Source organism: Triturus cristatus, chromosome 7 (assembly GCF_964204655.1).
Source record: "Triturus cristatus chromosome 7, aTriCri1.1, whole genome shotgun sequence".
NCBI lineage: Eukaryota > Metazoa > Chordata > Amphibia > Caudata > Salamandridae > Triturus > Triturus cristatus.
The window spans coordinates 1,866,924,142-1,866,942,927 of NC_140590.1; the positions used below are offsets into that span (position 1 = coordinate 1,866,924,142).

General features: G+C 45.2%; 1 protein-coding gene across 3 annotated transcripts in view; it reads left to right on the forward strand.

Moving 5' to 3' along the window:
- LOC146813537 (uncharacterized) overlaps positions 1-18,210 on the forward strand; it is a 469,352-nt gene extending 451,142 nt beyond the window's left edge. For all 3 annotated transcript variants that reach the window (XM_085620297.1, XM_085620296.1, XM_085620298.1), the window contains one exon: positions 16,766-18,210. In XM_085620297.1, the coding sequence (XP_085476423.1) occupies positions 16,766-18,168 (1,403 nt within the window). In that variant the 3' untranslated portion in view covers positions 18,169-18,210. The remainder of the gene's footprint in view (positions 1-16,765) is intronic.
- The last annotated feature ends 576 nt before the right edge of the window (positions 18,211-18,786 follow it).

Genomic DNA, 18,786 nt, shown 5'->3' on the forward strand with positions numbered 1-18,786 from the left:
TGGAACCATGATTGGCTCTTGGTCAGGGTGTCATTGAGGTGTAGGACATCAGAGTGGGATTTAATCTTATAGTAGAGTTGAGTGTCGTCGGCATAGAGGTGGTAATTGATTCCTGCTTGTTTGAGAATAAGGTTGAGGGGTGTTAGAATCGGGGGTCTCTGGTTGGCGCAGGTATGCACTTGCGACAAGCAGGGACCCTCTCCTCTAAGTCAGGGCAAAGGATTACTCTCAGACAATAACCCCTGCTCACCCTCTAGGTAGTGTGGCGCGAGCAGTCAGGCTAAACTCTAGAGTACGTAAGGTTAAGCATTTAGGATGTCCCACAACAATCACCAACCCACCACACAGAGACATCAGACTGTATTTATGAAAATAGAGCTTTTTATATAAATTCTTCAAGCAGGCTTCAATGACAGTCTTTACTTTTAAATATAGTTCCAGTTACTTGTATGTAAGGTTCGAGGATGCCACAGTTCCTTAAAATGCACAAGTTGGGTGTAATCTGCACCTTTTGGGGGTCCGTGCGCGTCGAAGCGCCGTTGGTACGCGTCGTATTGGTGTTAGTACGGGCCGTACCCTCTTCTGGACGCTTCCCCCCTACGTCTCAAGCTTCCCGCGTGAGCAGGCGTACGGGGACGATTGCGTATCTGGCAGTACGGGCCGTACAGGTGATGGTACGCGTCGTACCGGTGTCAGTACGAGCCGTACCCTCTTCGAGACGCTTCCCTGCAGTAATTCACGCTTCCCGCGGGGGTCAGCATACGGGAAAGCTAGTCCGGGCCGTACAGTTGGCCCGTGAGGACGCGTACCGCTCCGGTGGCTGCAGCCGTACGCTGCAAGTACGCTGAGGCGTTCGAGGCACACGATACCTTCCTTTTTGATGGGGAGTCCGGGGTGGCCTCGGCAGTCGTTGGAGGGGCGTCCCACGTCGCAGAGGACAACGATGCTTGGCGGGGCGCCTCGGGACTACACGGCTCGCCTCGAGATGGGAGGAAGGAGGGGCGGCTCAGGGGTGAATTCAGCGCGAGGCGCTGCAGCGTCGTCCAGAAGCGGCGAACTTGGGTGTCGTCAGTCCTTGCGGTGGACTCTACGGCTCGGGGGCCACAGAGGCTCGGGGCTCAGATCAGACAGTTCCTCCTTACGTTGCGAGCTCCGGCTCGAGGGGGCAGCAGCTTACTTTGTTCAGGCCAGGCGGGGCAGGCCGTCACGGTGTTCACAGCAGCACAATCGTGCAGGAGTCGCGTTGCTCAGCGGGATGGGCACACAGGTTCTCTGGAGTCGGCGCTAAGGCAATTTCACCAGCGGCAGCTTCCTTTCTTCCAGGGAGGGGTAGCGCCCACTGTTCCTGAGGCGCAGGTCAGGGGGCAAGTTCACAAGCAAGCCCTTGGAGATTGTTCACAAAGCACAAGTTGAATCAAAAGTCTTTCTCAGTCTTTTCCTCTCCTTCTTGCAGCAAGGCACCCACCACAGGCCAGTCTCTCAGGCTTAGAGACAGTACTCCTCCATGCAGCTTTACCAGGTCCTTCTTTTCGGGCAGAGGTTCTTCTTGGCATAAACAGGATCTGATTTCTTAGGAGCAGGGCTCCTTCTTTTATACACAGTTTCTTTTGTTATTGGTGGCCAGGGGGCCTGTACCTGGCTCAGTCCCGTTTTGGAGCACTTTGTTGTGGTGACTCTGCTCTTTCCTTTCAGTTCACAGGGCAGAGACTTCAGCCGCTCCACAGGGGGCGGAGCCAGCATTGTGGCGGCAGAGTACAGCCCTATTCAGAGTCAAGGTGTACTCCTCCCACCCATCCTGGTGTAATCTCTCTACCCACCACCTGGCAGCCAGCCTGTCTCCTGGAATTCCCCAGCCCTGCCCCTCACTGAAACTAGGCAGCACACACACACACAGCAGAGGCGGACTGAAATGGCTAGGCAAGTAAATACTAACTTTCTAAAAGTAGTATTTACAAACGCAGGATATTAAAATAAACTTTACTAAAAGAAGTATTTTATTATTCTGAGTTCAGGCATACTAAACTTGACTTTTTACCATGCTCTCTGAGTCCGCTGGGATTATAGAGTGTAATAATTCCAGCAGCCCATTCTGGCCTATGGAGAGCAGGTAGCATTTCAATAGTGAAAAACGAAAATGGCTGTAATTCACTATTAGTACATGCCACACCCATCAGGGCATGTCCTACCTTATGCCTACAATGCACCCTGCCCTTGGGCCTACCATAGGGGTGACTAACATGTAGTTAAGGGAAGGTTTTAGGGACTGGCAAGTAGGTGCACTTGCGCAGTCAGTGCGACAGTACCAGACTGCACGCAGGTTCTGCAATGGCAGACCTTAGACAGATTTTACTAGGCCGCTTCTGTGGGTGGCACAACCAGTGCTGCAAGCCCACCACCAGCATTTGTATTTACAAGCCCTGGCACTCCTGGTGCACTTTACTAGGGGCTGATAGTAAACCAAATAAGCCAAACATGGACACCAATCCATGTATACACTTTTCATAGGGAGCACTTGCACTGTGGCACTGATTGGCAGTGGCACAGTGCCCTGAGCAGCTAACACCAACAAAACACATGAGGCACATCAGCAAGAAGTGGAAGGGAGACTCATGCCAAGGTGCCAGGTCTAACAAGGGGTTCTATGAAGAGGTTGAAGAGAGCAGGGGATAGAATGGATCCCTGTGGGACACCGAGGGAGATTGAAATGGGGTTGGAAAGGCGGTTCTCGATTTTGATTTGTTGGGTTCTGTGTTGGAGAAAGGAGGTGAACCAGTTGAGGACTTGGCCATTGAGGCCAAAGCGGACTTTAAGTGTTAAGTAAGGCAGTGTGGTTAACTGTATCGAAAGCAGCGGAAAGGTCGAGGAGAATGAGTAGGCAAGACTCGCCATTGTCGAGTGAGTGGTGAATGTCGTCCACTATATTTAGCATGGCAGATTCTGTGCTGCATCATTTTCTGAAGCCAGATTTCAGTGAGTCAAAGAGGTCGAAAGTGTGATTATCTAGTTGGAGCAGCGCACATTTTCAAGGGCTTTGGAGAGAAGAGGGAGGTTAGAGATAGGTCGGAGTTTATTTGGGTCGTTGGGGTCTGCGTTGGGATTTTTGGGAATGGGTGTGATTTGACCCAGTTGGAGGGAGGCGGGAACACACACTGTGGTCAGGGATGAGTTTATAATGGTGGTCCAGAGTGGGGTAATGCTATGTTTTAGGTCTTGGACAAGGTTAGAGGGCATAGGGTCTTTGGTGTGAGAGGATGGTTTAAGCTTAGAGATGATGTTATAGACTTCGTGTTCCTTGACATGGTGAAAATTATGCCAGGAGGCATTTTTTTTTTTGTTGTTGAGGAGAAAAGGGTTGGATTCAGGTGGGAAGGTAACGGACGAGAGATTGGAAGGGGCCTGGGGAGGATTTGATGGGGATGGAGATTCAGGAGAAATGTCATAAGAAGGTAGTGGGTTGGGAGAGAGGGGATTTAAGAGGAAAGATTGATATATTTTGGTGATTTTATCAGAGAAGAAATTTGAAATTTCTTCACATTTCTCGTTGTGGGCGTCAGCTTTTGGGGGGCAGAGGATGTTTGGTTTTTGAAAATGCTGAATAGTTCTCTAGCTCTGTTTTTGGCCTTATCAAGCTGAGTGCGGAAGAAGGAGGTCTTTTCATTGAGGGTGTGTTTTTTGTAGTTGGACCTCGCAGATCGGAGGAGGGCTAGATGGGAGGGGGACGGGTGTTGCCTCCAAGTTCTTTCAGACTGTCTAAGAGAGCGTCTTTCGTTGTTGAGGTCAGAGTTGAACCAGGATTTGGAAGGTATGTTTCTTTGGGCTTTTAGTTTGGGAGGGGCCACTTGGTCTAAGACCTCGGTAACTGATTTATTATAGTGCTCGGTGAGGGCGTTGGCATTTTGGGAGGGGGAGCGAGCAGGAATTGGGCTTTGAGTTTTGTTTCTAGTTCGCCGGGGTATAAGATGTTGGTTTCTGGTCAATTTCTTGTGTTTGATGCTTTTGGCGTGGAGTGGGGGTGATGTTAGAGAGGGAGGCCAAAATCATTATTACTGATGATGGCATCAAGAGTAGCCCCTTTGGTGTGAGTTGGAGAGTGACACATTTGTTTAAGGTCACTAATCGCCAGCAGATTCATGAGGAGATTAACTGCAGGGTCTTTGATATCATTCCAGCGGAGGTTGAAGTCTCCAATTAAGAGATTTTTAGAGTTGGAAAGTGAGGATTGGGTGAGGAGATCAGAAAGTTCCTCTGCGAAGGATGGTAGATATTATGTTGGCGAATAGGTGGGGCGCCCTGAATATTAAGGTCTGCTCTGAGGTATTCAAAGGTGATAGGGTCAGAGTTCTTAACAAGTGAGAGTTGAAGTTTGTTTTTAAAGATGATAGCTAAACCACCTCCAATTCTATCTAATCTGCCTTTTCTGAGTATGGAGTAACCGGGGGGGGAGAGTAGGTCAAGGATAGGTGTAGAGTGGAACTTGAGCCAAGTTTCCGTAAGGAAGGCAATGTCAATCTCTTCGCTGAGAATGGGTTCAGCTATTTCAGTCGCGTGCTGGAGAGCTGAGCCTCAGTTAACCAGCATGCATGTGAGGGGTTTCGGGTTGTTTATGGAGGAGGGCATAGTTGGATAGCAGTAAGGTGTGTTGGGGGACTAGGGGAGACGGGGAGTTAAGGGATTCTGCTCGTCCCCAAGATCACGGGAATGGTAGAGTGGGGGGGGTGGGAGGGTCAATTGGATATTTAGGGAGGTAGGCGTTACAAAGGTCGAGGAGGTCTGAAGGGTAGAGATGGCTCGAGGCACGGGGGGGTCGGTGGGAACAGTTGCAGCGGGGGAAGGTTCTCCACTGTTGAAGGTTGGAGGTGTTTTGTGCATCAGGCCTTGGGGAGATTGCGCGGTTTAGGAGGATTTCAGAGGAGAAGGAGTTAAAATCTTTCCTGAGTTGAGAGAGTTCAGATGACAAGGAAAGATCTTTCCTGAGCTGGGAGAGTTCAATTGACAAGGTAAGAAGATAGCTTTCGATGTTAGATAGGGTCTGTGTTAACGGAGTGATAGGGACTGAGAGAGAGAGGGTGGTAGGGAGACGATTAGGATCCGAGTTTTACGGGTAGAGCGGTCTGTGGAGTGTGTGGGTTGGAAGGCCAGGGGGTGGTGGAGAGGCGTTCTCAGGTTGGTGGACGAAGGGAGGTCCGTGAAGTCAGAAAGGGAGTGCATAGAGTCATAATCGGTGTTGTGAGATGGTAAGGGGTCTTGAGGGGAGAGAGGGTAAATAACTTCCTGGCTAATGACATCCTGGCTAAGGGGGGGAAGGCAGTTTGGAGAAGATGAAATTGGTACAGGCAGTCGAAAAATAGGAATATCGGGAGGAGGGTGCTGAAAGGAGGAAGTGAGGGAGGGGGTGTGCCTAGTGGTGGGTGGGGAGAAGTCATTAGAGAGAGAAAGGGTTTGGGAGACTGGGCCTGCTATAGAGGTGTCCGGATGAGGGAGGGTTGCTAGCGAGGGGGGGTAATTGGAGAATTGAGTTTGAGAGGCATCATAAGTGCCTGTAGGGTGAGGGGTTGGCGACAAGTAAGGGGAGGGTGAGAGGGCGTCAGTCTGTTGAGAGGGTGAAATGTTAGGAGGTGGGATGGGTAGTAGGTAGGATAAGGTGCTGAAATATTGTTCAAAGATGGTGAGGTGATTTTCTGAAGGTTGGATTAGGATGTTACCGGATTTGAAAATGGAGATGTCTATTTCACCAAGAAAAGCAGGGGAAGGGGAGGTGGACAATTTAAAACCATACAGGATTTTACATGATTTAGTGATGGGGAGGTGGTGGAGAAAAATGCTTTTCCATTTGGAGGGACGTTTGGAATAAAAAATGAAGTTGGTTTTTATTATGGAGGCGAGGCTAAGGTAGTTATCGACAAATAGGGTTTCATGGTGACCAATAAGTAGTTTGTGTTTAAAGTTTTTCTTAGCGTTTTTGGCGAGATTAGGTGGGTAGAGGATGGACCATGAATTTGGGCCATGTCTAGTGATGGGTGAGTCCTGTGGATTGATTCTGTAGTCTGTTGTAATGAGGGAGTCTGGAAGGGGGGCATGGTAGTTGGATTAAGGAGGCTGGGGGGGGGAGAGGATGGGGGAAGACTTGATGTGGGGTGTAGAGAGGTGGGGTGGTCAGATTAGGAGCAGGGTGAAAGTAAGCGATTAGAGTAAGAACCAGAAGGGGGGGCCGTGATAGGGTAATGGAGTAAGAGGATAGTATGGGAAGGAGAAGATGCGGTAAATCGGAGTCAGGTGGGCTAATCAGTCAATACACATATTGGAAAACCTGGACAAGTGTAGGAACAGGTAGGAATAAGGGTAACAGCAAGGGGTAGAGAAAGAGACATTGAGGGTATAGTGAAAAACTAAGGGTAATAAAGGCAACAATAGGTGAGCAATATGTAAAGCAGGTAGTAACTTACAATCATAGCCAATAGAAGTAAACCACAATGAAAAACAATACAAAAGAGCACAGAGGGTTCAAACCATCATTAAGGAAGTCAGTAGTTCCACTGTGGAAGAATAGTTAGGCAGTAGTCAAAATAGATGACAGTATAGATTGCAAAATTAATATCATAGGCTGGTAGTGTTGGTAGCAAGGAAGTGTCTGCATTCCAATTCGGCCGAAAAGTCAGGATTATTGGTGGGAGAGGATTGTGGAACTGAACGCTGTCAGCAGGTTAGGTTCAATAGTGGGAGGCAAGGATCAAGCCCAGGGAGCTGGGATGGTCACGAGATACAAGTGAGAGGAGGCTTGCTGAGTGTTTGGTAGAAGACCATCCGCTATTTTGTGGGGTGAGATCGTACCGGTTACCGTCATCTTGAGGGATCGAGTCACAGGGACAGATACTGGTAGTACGGCCCGTGGACGAAGACAGTAAGTGAATCGCCCCGAGTGAGAGAATGTTGCAGGGTGCGAATAACCCCAGTCCAAAAGGAGTTGTGGGGAGGCATCCCGGTTCTGAGGCCACTCTGGGAGAGGATAAGGGAAGTGGCAGTGATTAGTAGTAATATAGGGAGCCATGGAGAGTGGAACAATCTAATGCAGGCGAGGTTAGGGCAACTGATGCGCCGGGCGTGATCCTATAGTAGCAATCGGGAGCCCAGAAGCCGACAGGAGCGGCCATTTTAAATATGCGTGTGCAGCTTATCTGCGGGATGGAGAGTGATACATTTTCAGCAGAAGAGTGAAGACAGGTCATTCGCCGTGCCTGGCGCGAGCGTCCCGAAGGGTCTTTCAACAACGGGGGGTGCTAAGTAGTTTGAATTAAATTTGTATTTGATATTTAGTAGCGTGCAGTCGAGTAGAAGTGGATGCTTATTAAATGGATGCTCCTCTTGCCAGAGAACGGTAATTGAGGCGCCGGGGGCGTGCGCTTGCTAAGTCTCAACGGCACTCTGGAGGAGGGCTGTCTAGCTGAATCCCAGTGTAGGCGGTGGCCGGGAAACGGGGGCAGATGAATGGTCTGAGAAACAAGTGAGGTGTTTACCTGGATATAACCATAGTCGGCAGGTCACGGGCGAAGCGAATACAGTTACATATGGGGTCCGTGAAAGAAAAACGAAAACAAAAAAACGGATCAAAGCAAGTCAAAAAGCAAAACAAAGCAAATGAGCCAAGGTCCTCGTGCTGAGTGTCATTCAGAAGAGTCTTGGAGCATTTGTAACCAGGAGTCCATTAGGGGCTATGTTTGCTCGCAAGTATTCAGTCATCATAGCACCATGAAGTGCTACCTTGGTTTGTAGTTTCTTCTGGTTAGTTAAAGAGTTCCAATCTTCAGACGAGCTACTTGATGGATTGCCTCCATCAGGTTGTAAAAGAGAGGGTGCCCGGAGGATCTCTGACACCATGTCATCGGTGAAGCCTAATCCCTGATTATCCATGTCCACAAAAATGTGGTAAGGATATGTAGATGAAAGGGTAATGTATGTAGAGAGGAGTTGAGTGGTTTAGACAATGCGTTTGAGTTCTAAGGAGTATGACAGTCCCTCGGCATATATGCCGTGCATGTATGTGTAATCAATAGGGGAACATTTTACTGGACAGGATCCACTCATGTCGCTTTTCTTTGTCCTCTTTCCTTTTCCCTTTTCCCTTTTGTCTCCCTCTATTTAGGTGGAGAGGCATGGTAGGTTCCTTGATTGGGGCCTACATCTGCTTTAATCACATCCCCTTAATTAGGGTGTGTTTCTCTTTTTTGGTGTTCTCCATTGGGGATCACCTTTACCAACCTTGGTCCTGAAGAAGTGTCGCTCGATTTTGGAGCTCATATGACACGAAACATGTCGACCAAACATATTCACTAGCCACCTAGGTACCTTACGACCTGTTGGTGACACCACTGTTTTTATATAGTCCCAGCCTTGTCTTCGAATTAAAATATTCATTGGTCTGGAGCCTATTTTAAAATCACTCTTGCACTTTAACACATATCTAGCACCTGTTGCCCACATACACACTTCACATACGGCAATCTCAGATCAAAAGAACTCCGCCAAAGAAACCACCAGGCCCATTGGACATTGCAGCGCCGGTCCGACGAGGAGCGCCCTATGATGAAGCATGACACCCTAACAGGTGTGTGAGGGCATACAGTGACATCTATCACATACTTGCCACAACAGAGGAACTGATTACCTTCATGTGTCTTATGTATATACATTGATGGGCATAGGAACAGGACCTCTATAAATATTAGCTCTTCTGTTGCCCTATTGATTACACATACATTTGTAAACACCCATGGCGACTGGCTACTTTACTTCGGATGCGACACGGCGTGCCTTATATAGTTTGTAAGCGCTCTTTTCTTTAAGGGTCTCTCCTACTGCAGCCACGACGCTCCTCGGCGTGCTGGCTCTCACTTTGAAAAACAGAACAAAAAGTTCAAGCTGAGGTTTACTCAACCGGATACCTTAATAGCTCCTAATAAGAAATGAAACATAAGAGGAGGGTTTTTTTGAATTTCCTTATTATTTGACGGAAATAATTTTAATTAGTTTTACATAACCAAATTGATTTAGCGCTGAAAACAATGCTTCATTGCGCTCAGATCATAAATACAAACTCTACAAAACTTGTGATACAACAACACATAAATAATGCTCCCCTCGGTGAATCAAACAATCATACAAACACTCATCAAACACTCATGGCCAATATACTCATGCATACACCAAAACAAACAAACACTGTAAAGAACTGGGTCCTTGTAGCGACCTTTCTTTCACTTTGTAGATTGATTACATCTCAATTTTCCATCTCAAAAAACATTTTGTTTTTTCGTTAAACACCATGAATTGATCAAATTCTTTTGAAATACACAAGGCAAACAAAAATATCTTGAAAAGCGGTGCAAAACAAGGACTAGACTGGTCGACGCGTTTCGAACCACTGAATATAGGGTTCTCCTCAGGACCAACCAATTTCTGAAATAAATAATAAAAAACGTTTTAGGATATAAAACTTTAACGTCAGAGTACCTACGAAGCACCATTACGGCCTTACATCACCCACCTTGGAATATCAGAATCTATCTGCCTGAAATCGATCCAAGTTGTTTCCAATAAAAAGGAACCTAAACAAGAAATCAACTGCATTATAGTTTCTTTCATAGCTAAAAACGGACAAAACGTATAGCACAGGACACACAACACACTTGGGTTAAAATAAAAATACTAACTCAACTTACTGGATCAGGGGAACGTGTCCTCCTTTCCGGCTACCACTAGTTAGATGTTGGCTTTTCTAAAGCGAGGGAGAAACGGGCTCCAATTATTAACATCATCAACCATTTAAAACCCGAAACTGCCGTCAAAAAGCTTTGAAGGCCTGAACCTCAACCAGCCTAAGGAAGTGCAACACTTACTTGGATAAGTAAATCTGTGCATTTCGAATGATTTTCCCGCGCCGGTATCTGAAGATAAACAAAGCGGTGTAAGTCATCGTAAAACCTGCTGAGACAAAAGTGCTCACAACCTCACGTCCTTTAAACCGTCTTATTTCTTAGTATACCCGCCAGCTTACTGGGAGTGCACCTTTCGTCCGTCTGTCTCTCAACGTGTCAAAACCATGAGTGAAAAACACATTGCATCATGGGAACTTGTGATGATTTGAAACTGCCAGACACATAGAGGTTGCTGGTATATGTAGTTCGAACTTAGCACCCCTAGGGGTGTGATTTAGAAGGCGGGGACATAATTCGAAAAAGACTCGAAATACATTATGGGAGTATGCTTAAACTGGTAGCAGTAGGTTTATAAAAACATCCGCCAGGTGGCTGCTGGGCAATGTGGTTCAAACTTCTAAAGTTGTGTGTTCAAAAATGAATGAAAAAAATATGTATACATGTTATTACATATCGAACAGATGAAGGCATCCTAAAAAGGGGCTGCAAAATGTTCGGCAATGTCCATGGACTGTCAAACAAAGTTGACAGAAAAGCCGTCCGTAGTTTCATATTTAAGGACAGCAGGGCCCACAGACGCACCGGTGGTGACAAAAAGACGATGTTGTCTGTCAGATTAAGAAATTGGTCTGAATATCTCCGCCACTTCATTAAGGCCATTGATCGCCGTATTGAATTTCATGATTAATAATGCCTCACGTTGGCTTAATTGGCCTTCCAAGTCCCCTCCTCGCGGGTCTCTTTCAATCTTGGACAGGACCGTCCATTTCAAATCATCCTCGCTGTGTGTATTATTAACCCAGTGATAGACTAATGGGGCATTCTCCACTCGTCGTCTAATCCTGGATTTGTGCTGGGTGATACGTTGACGAACCTCCTGGGTTGTCTTCCCAATATACAACTTTGGGCAGGAACACGTTATTGCATAGACAACATTCCTAGTTTTGCAATTGCTAAATGTGTTATGCTTCCAGTGTATGTTGTTGAAAGAAAATACATCGCCCTCCATGGTCTGCTCACAACATATACATGTACCACATTTGTGGTGACCAACTACTGGCGGTAAATTGAGCATGCTCCTTAATGTGCGCTGTTCTTCTTTAGGTAGGGCAGCACGAACTATGTAGTTTGCTACACTTTTCTCCTTTTTGTAAGCAAACATTGGAGGGGTAGAAAATTCATCATGGAGGTCCTTTATCAAATGCCAATTGCCTAGAATGAGTTTCCGGAGTTGGTGACTATTAGGGCAGAATGTTGTTACACAGACTGGTCTGTTGCCCTTATTTCTAATTCTTTGCTCCAGCAATGTCTCTCTAGGTGTCCACCAAGCTCTCTTCAAAGAGTGTTTAAGTAATCTCTTCGGATATCCCCTTTCAAGAAGGCGGTCTCTTAATTTGTTGGCATGCATGAAGTATTCCTCTTTTTTGGTACAGTTCCTGCGGATTCGCAAGAACTGACCATAAGGTAGATTTTGTCGCAGACTGCGAGGATGGTTGCTCGTATAATGTAGTGCCTTATTCCGATCTGTCTGTTTGCGAAAAAGTGTTGTTTCAAGCTCTCCATCCGAAGCCACTACCTTGACGTCCAGAAATGTGATTGATTCATTTGACGAAACACTACTAAATTTGATGTCATTTGTCCTTCCGTTGAGCCACCCAATAAACTCGTTCAGTGTTTGCTGTGTGCCGGTCCAAATTAGGAAAATATCGTCGATATATCGCATGTAGTTGGATATGTTTGCTACAAACGGGTTGTTGTTGTATATGAAATTGTTTTCATATAGACCCATGAATAGTACAGCCAACTCCGGGGCGAAAGGACAGCCCATAGCCACGCCTCTTGTTTGGTAAAAAAACTGTGAGTCAAAAGCAAAGTAATTTTTGGATAATGCAAACTTGGCCAGAGACAGAAGAAATTCCGTAGGAACTTGTACCGGTCTTTCTCTTTGACTTAAAAACCACTCTAAGGCCTCCAACGCTTGATCCTGGGGAATTTGGGTATAGAGTGAGACCACATCCATTGAAACCATCAGTTGTTCGCTTTTGTTAAACTGCACGGATGCTATTCTGTTAAGAAAGGCAGTAGTGTCTTTCAAATGGGCCGGTACTTGATCTATAAATGGTTTCAAGAAAAAATCAATATATTGAGCCACTGGCTCAATAAGTGATTCACAGCCGGATACTATAGGCCGTCCTGGGGGATCAAGTTCATTTTTGTGAAGTTTGGGCAAGGCATAAAAGACCGGTATCCTCGGATTCATATTTTTAAGAAAAGAGCGTTCTTTGGGGCCCACGAATCCTTGTGAAAAACCTTCCTCGATAATATTGAAGAGTTGGTCTTGTAGTTCCTTAGTTGGGTCTTTTTTAATTTTCCGATAGCAGGACACGTCTTCCAACTGGCGGAGTACTTCCTTCTTATATTTGTTGACATCCCAGAGGACAATTGCCCCACCTTTGTCCGCCTGCTTCACCACAATGGATCTGTCATTTTGCAGATTAATTAGGGCATCTTTCTCCTTTTTAGCTAAGTTATACTTGACAAAGCTTTATTACTCTCACTTTGAAGCAGACCACGATGGCTGAACCAGGTCTGCATTTACAAGACTTTGAGCTAGTGGCATTGTAAATGACAATAGCTCAAACTCTCGTAAACACAAGATCTATTGTATTGCAAATGCGTGTTCTTAAATGCCGCACGTTTGCTGGACCTTCAAAGACCGAGGTCACATGTCAGGCCTGGCTTCCGAGGGGCTTGTTTACACGGATTCTGTTTCACCGTTTGCCAAGCATTAGCAAGTGGTAAATCGTCGCCCTATTTCTTTATGTGAACTTCTGCACCTTGTTTCTCCTGCTGTTATTTTTCCTAACCACTTTAAATCTATCTGAGCAGCATGTTCTTTGCCGTTTAGATGAGTTTCATTTAAAAGTCCTGTTTTGGTGGTGAATGCGGGTCTGTTTTTGCTGCATTGGTTGAGTGTGCGCTGTCGTTTCATTGAGTGGAAGCAGCGTTTCATTGAGTGGAAGCAGCGTTTCATTGAGTGGAAGCAGCGTTTCATTGAGTGGAAGCAGCGCTCCTCCCCCTCAAGCCGTGTTCTGGGCAGTGCTCACTGCCAGCTCTGTCTGCGGGGCAGGCAGCTGGTTAATGTGCCTGCTGCAGAGATGCCTGTTTTTTCTGTACGTTTCCTGTTCACCTTGAAAACAGGAAATGTTGTCATTATCTTCTGTTTAAACGGTGGCACGGCTTTGAAGACCAGCTGTGCGCAAGCTAAGGGGCGGATATTTGACAGTTACAGAAGGTTCCTAAACTTTTAATCTAAAGCATTTCACAAGATTAGTTCACAAAATAAATATTCGCCAAACATCGCTTCTGAACTTTACATTTTTTGGTAAAAATCTAGAAGATTAATACAGACATTGCGTTTAATAACTTTCAGCCCCAAGTAAGTTCAATTTCCAATTGCTAATAATGCTTATAAATCACAAACACCTTTCAGCTTTTTTTTCTCCATTTTCCAAAAAACATAAATTGGAGAGACCGGATGTAACGTGGCAACTTAAAACGCAATAATAGTTTCTTGCCGACATCCTCCCTACCCATGGGGTACTTTGTGTCGGCAGTAATGCTTCCACAGCAGAACGAAAGGATCGGGCCTTGAAAGTGTTAATTCAGCATCAGGTGAGGATTATATGGTAACCACATTTGCTCACATGTCCTCTCAGTTTATAACATGTCAGGCCACACTATACACCATAAAGAGCCAGCTCGCCGAAGGGCGCCCTTATTACACGTATGGAGACTGCAACATTCCAATCGGGGTAGAAATCAGACTGCCCCCACAATGCCATGCCCAAAAAACTTTGAACACAATCTAAAAAAAAAAGATCGTTTTGAAATCACCATTTGCTATTGTATAGATTGTCACATTTCATTTCTGTAGTGTCTAAGTGTCGCAAATAAAAGGTGTTTCTTTTACCGAAGTTAGTTTAGTCAATTTACCAACTTCACAATGAAGAAAGGCTAAGATGGCCTTGCGGGGATTCAAACATGTGACCTTCATATCACTGCATGTTTCAGTGGCGATAGTTTAACTCACTACACTTTCTGTAACCTGAAATAGATGCATTGTGCGAAGATGTAATGAGCCAAAACATCACAAAAGAACCAGCAGGAGCCTTGCTTTCAACAGGAGCCTTGCTTTCAAGAGACCCTGGCGGTGCACATGTAGCAGCCAAAACATCACAAAACAACCAGCAGGAGCCTTGCTTTCAAGAGACCCTGGCGGTGCACATGTAGCAGCCAAAACATCACAAAAGAACCAGCAGGAGTCGTGCTTTCAAGAGACCCTGGCGGTGCACATGTAGCAGCCAAAACATCACAAAAGAACCAGCAGGAGCCTTGCTTTCAAGAGACCCTGGCGGTGCACATGTAGCAGCCAAAACATCACAAAAGAACCAGCAGGAGCCTTGCTTTCAAGAGACCCTGGCGGTGCACATGTAGCAGCCAACACATCACAAAAGAACCAGCAGGAGTCTTGCTTTCAAGAGACCCTGGCGGTGCACATGTAGCAGCCAAAACATCACAAAAGAACCAGCAGGAGCCTTGCTTTCAAGAGACCCTGGCGGTGCACATGTAGCAGCCAAAACTTCACAAAAGAACCAGCAGGAGTCTTGCTTTCAAGAGACCCTGGCGGTGCACATGTAGCAGCCAAACCATCACAAAAGAACCAGCAGGAGCCTTGCTTTCAAGAGACCTTGGCGGTGCACATGTAGCAGGCTCTTTCCCGCTGCAATTCATCCATTGCATGTAGCATTGAACAAATACCGCTCTGTGAAGGGTGAATCATTTGACAGAGCCAGTAGATCCTCTCAGTGTGAGCACTGTTGGCTTTGCCAAGGTTTCTTAACCATGTTTCAACATGGCTAACAGTAAAGAAAACAAGCATTTGCAATGCAATAGGTCTCGCATTTGCTAGAGTTTGAGCTATTGGCATTATAAATGACAATGCCTTTTATTAATTATTTTGAAAACCTGCAAGCGGTGCGTAAGCGCACACTTTGAACTTCTAGTCGTTGCTTATGAGAAGCAAGAATGACAGTAACTGCGCCTCTTTTACTGCCAGCCTTGCTTCTCGTAAGCAAGGACTATAAGTACAAAGTGCGTGTTTACGCACCGCTTGCAGGTTTTCAAAACATAAGTAAAAGGCATTGTTATTTGCAATGTCAATAGCTCAAACTCTTGTAAATGCGAGACCTATTGCATTGCAAATGCTTGTCCTCATTATCATGTAATAGAGCACCTTCAAACTTGTGAGTTCAGCATCCCTGCTGTACCAAAATCTCTTTTGTTGCATTTACTGGACTCAACTTTTGCTCCATGTATAATAAAAATCTAGCCCACATATAGGGTACACATGACCCCTGACCTGCCTTTTAGTTCACTAATGCATTGTGCTCACAGCCAGGACAGGAATGTTTAATATTTAAAAACTTTCACTTTTAATATACTTCAAAAGCATGCTGCGATAACGCACTATCATTTACAGACAGACATTCTCCATTGAAATGGCCATAACATTTCCCTCTGACATACGGTTATGCTGATATAACTGTTTAGCGTACAAATGATAATCTGTGGAAATCAAGTTTTAGCAAATATTTATCACTTGCACATCGCCAGGTAAAGAGTTCTGGTTTGTTTTTATCATATTAAACTCTTTCTTTCCATCTCACTTCAGAATTACAAAAAAATGCTTTCCAAACAACTGAAAGATATATTTTAAATATTTGCACAGTTGAATTTTCTAGCTATTTAAATGTTTTGTGCCAGCACATTGTCAGACAGTTCACTTTACAAAATCCTCCAATTTGCAGCCAGAGAAAGAAAAGTAAACACCACTCTCCAGGATAAAATGAGCAGCAATTTGTTAGAAGAGATAAGCCTACATTTGACCTCTTTCTTTGAACACACAGCAAATGTGACAAGATAAGAACAAGATGGAAAGGCATCTTTGCCGCACATCCACTTTCAGAATCAATAAAACATGTGTTGTTTGCTGGCTCAAGCTCTCTCGCCAGACCGGGCCAGTGGGTCCTTGAAATAGCTTGCCATGATAACATCTGAGTCACCCCAGCGAATGTGTAAGTTGATTTCTCAAGGTCTGATGATGATTCCACATGGACTAAATCGTGGGGTTCTAAATTACAAACTTTGGGAATTGTGGTGGGAACCATTGTGGCAGAGCTCCTCCAAATCATTTAAAAGTAGTTTTCATTTTGGAAGTTTCAGAACCACCAATGAGGAAATACCATTAGCCAATTCCCAATGCCATAGGCTGCTGTAATTTCTGGATGCTCTATCATTGGCCAATTTTAAGACTTTCCCATGGAACGCCACTGACCACAGAGGTCTGTGGTAGTGCAACAGTTTCTGCTGGATTTTCCTTGCTTCTTGGACAATTGTCTTGTGCATATTCACCAGATTTACCAAATTACTTGTAATCCTTTTCAGATCATTAAATCTTGTTAAACTAGTGATTCAGGAGTAATACCGATGCATAATGAGACCACAGAAGGTACTGGTCAAGGAACAACGTTTACATACTGGTGTGTAAGTGGTGATATTTCGCTGGAGAATCTGTATGCATTTTCCTTGTGAAGCCTGATGGGTGATTGATCAGACTTTTGGTGTGATTCTGGCCTTGACCAGAAGCCAGTGCGGTTTTCTCAACACACATTTCTATTGTGTTTTAGTCGTCCTTTGACATGTAACAGTGTATCTGTACATATTTACCTAAATGTCTCTCATATACAACTTTACCTTTTCTTTTCATTTTTCAGCACACCAATCGGAGACAGTAAGCATGAACGAGAAAGAGCTCCACAAGTGTTCCGAGTGTAGTAAAACTTTTTCTCATCAGTACAACCTTAAAAAACACCAAAGAATACACAAGAGCCATAGAACATTTGCATACTCTGGCCGTGAAAAGAGATGTATCAACTCATTACTTGTGGCGCCGCTCCAAAGAACCTTTAGAGGGATGAGAACTTTTCCCTGCTCTGAATGTGAAAAAAGCTTTTCTCATAGGACAGGGCTTGTACGGCATCAAAGAACACACACAGGACTGAGGCCTTTCCACTGCACGGAGTGTAAGAGAAACTTTACTCATAAACAACATCTTCTTAGTCACCAGAGAATACACATAGGAGTGAGGCCCCATAAGTGTTCGGAGTGTGAAAAGAGTTTTTCTCAGAAGGGAAATCTCCGTCGCCACCTAAGAACACACACTGGAGAGAAGCTCTTTCACTGCACTGAGTGTGAGAGGAGCTTTACTGACAAGCGAAATCTTCTAAAGCACCAGGGAGTACACACAGGAGTGTTGCCTTATCACTGCACCGAGTGTGGAAATAGCTTTCCTGACAAGCGATCACTCCGAAGGCACCAGATAATACACACTGGAGTGAGGCTTCATCCATGCACCGAGTGTGAGAAGAGCTTTACAAACAAGCAAAATCTCCGAAAGCACCAGAAAATACACACACGAGTGAGCCTCCATCACTGCACTGTGTGTGAAAAGAGTTTTACTTTAAGAGGAAATCTTCTACGTCACCAACGAAAACACACTGAAGAGAGTCTCTTTCACTGCACTGAATGTCAGAAAAGCTTTTCTGATAAGAGAAACCTTATAGGACACCAAAGAATACACACAGGATTGAGACCTCATCCCTGCAGTGAGTGTGAGAAGAGCTTTACTGATGAGCGAGCACTTCGACGACACCAGCTGTTACACACAAGAGTCAGTCTTCATGCATGCTCTGAGTGTGACAAGAGCTTCAGTGATGCGCAAAGTCTCCAACAACACAAAATGATCCATGACAACCCAAGTCTATTTGCATGTACCAAATGTGAAAAGACATTTTTGAGCAAGGCGCTTCTTGTTGCACATAAAAGAGACCACAAAGTGCTAAGCCCATTCCCCTGCACTGAATATAAACCAAGTGTTACTCGTAATGAAAATCTTCTCGGACACAAAATAGTGCACACAAAAGTGCGTCCCTTTCACTGCACTGAGTGTGATAAGAGCTTTACTCTAAAGGGAAACCTTCGACGTCACCAGAGAATACACACAGGAGTGGGACTTTTTCACTGCACAGAGTGTGAGAAGAAGTTTACTGACAAGAGAAATCTTATAAAGCACAAAAGAGTCCACATAGGAGTGAAACCTTTAAATTGCACTGTGTGAGAGGCGATCCCAATAAAGCATGTGAGAAGAGTTCCCAACAAAGCGCTTGTTCATGGTATCTTGGACATCAGACATTAGAGCGTTCTTTGAAAAAAACAGTCCTAGTAAAAGGCACTAACTACTAACTTACAAGAGTCCAATCTGGTGTCCAGCTTCCTGTTTCCCAATAGACTCTTTAGTGTTTAAATCTGTTTTGTTAGTTTTGAGAGAGAAACAGTACAACAAAGATCTCACCTACATCCATTGGCCAGTGAGGTACAATAGGAGGCGGAAGGGAGTGCATGGAGGGAGAGGAGAAGTGGAAGATAGGAGAGGATGAATAGGGTCTGCTTGACAACCTCCAGTGAGAAAAACGTTCAAGAGGCCTAGGCTGTGACCAGGGAGCATGTAAGAACTCCTCACATTGATATCTTAATCAGCATTATATTCTGCGTGACTAAGGCGTACTATGTGCAAATATGCAGGCAGGTTAATTCCCCGAATTTGTGGGAGGGGAGCTGTACACTCAGTCCCCAAACCTTATCAAAGTGTGGCATCTTTCAGTCCATGACTGCAGTCAGTATTTCCATGCCAAGGAGTTCCCATAGCTTATGCAGCCAATCGAGCTGTGTTGGATTT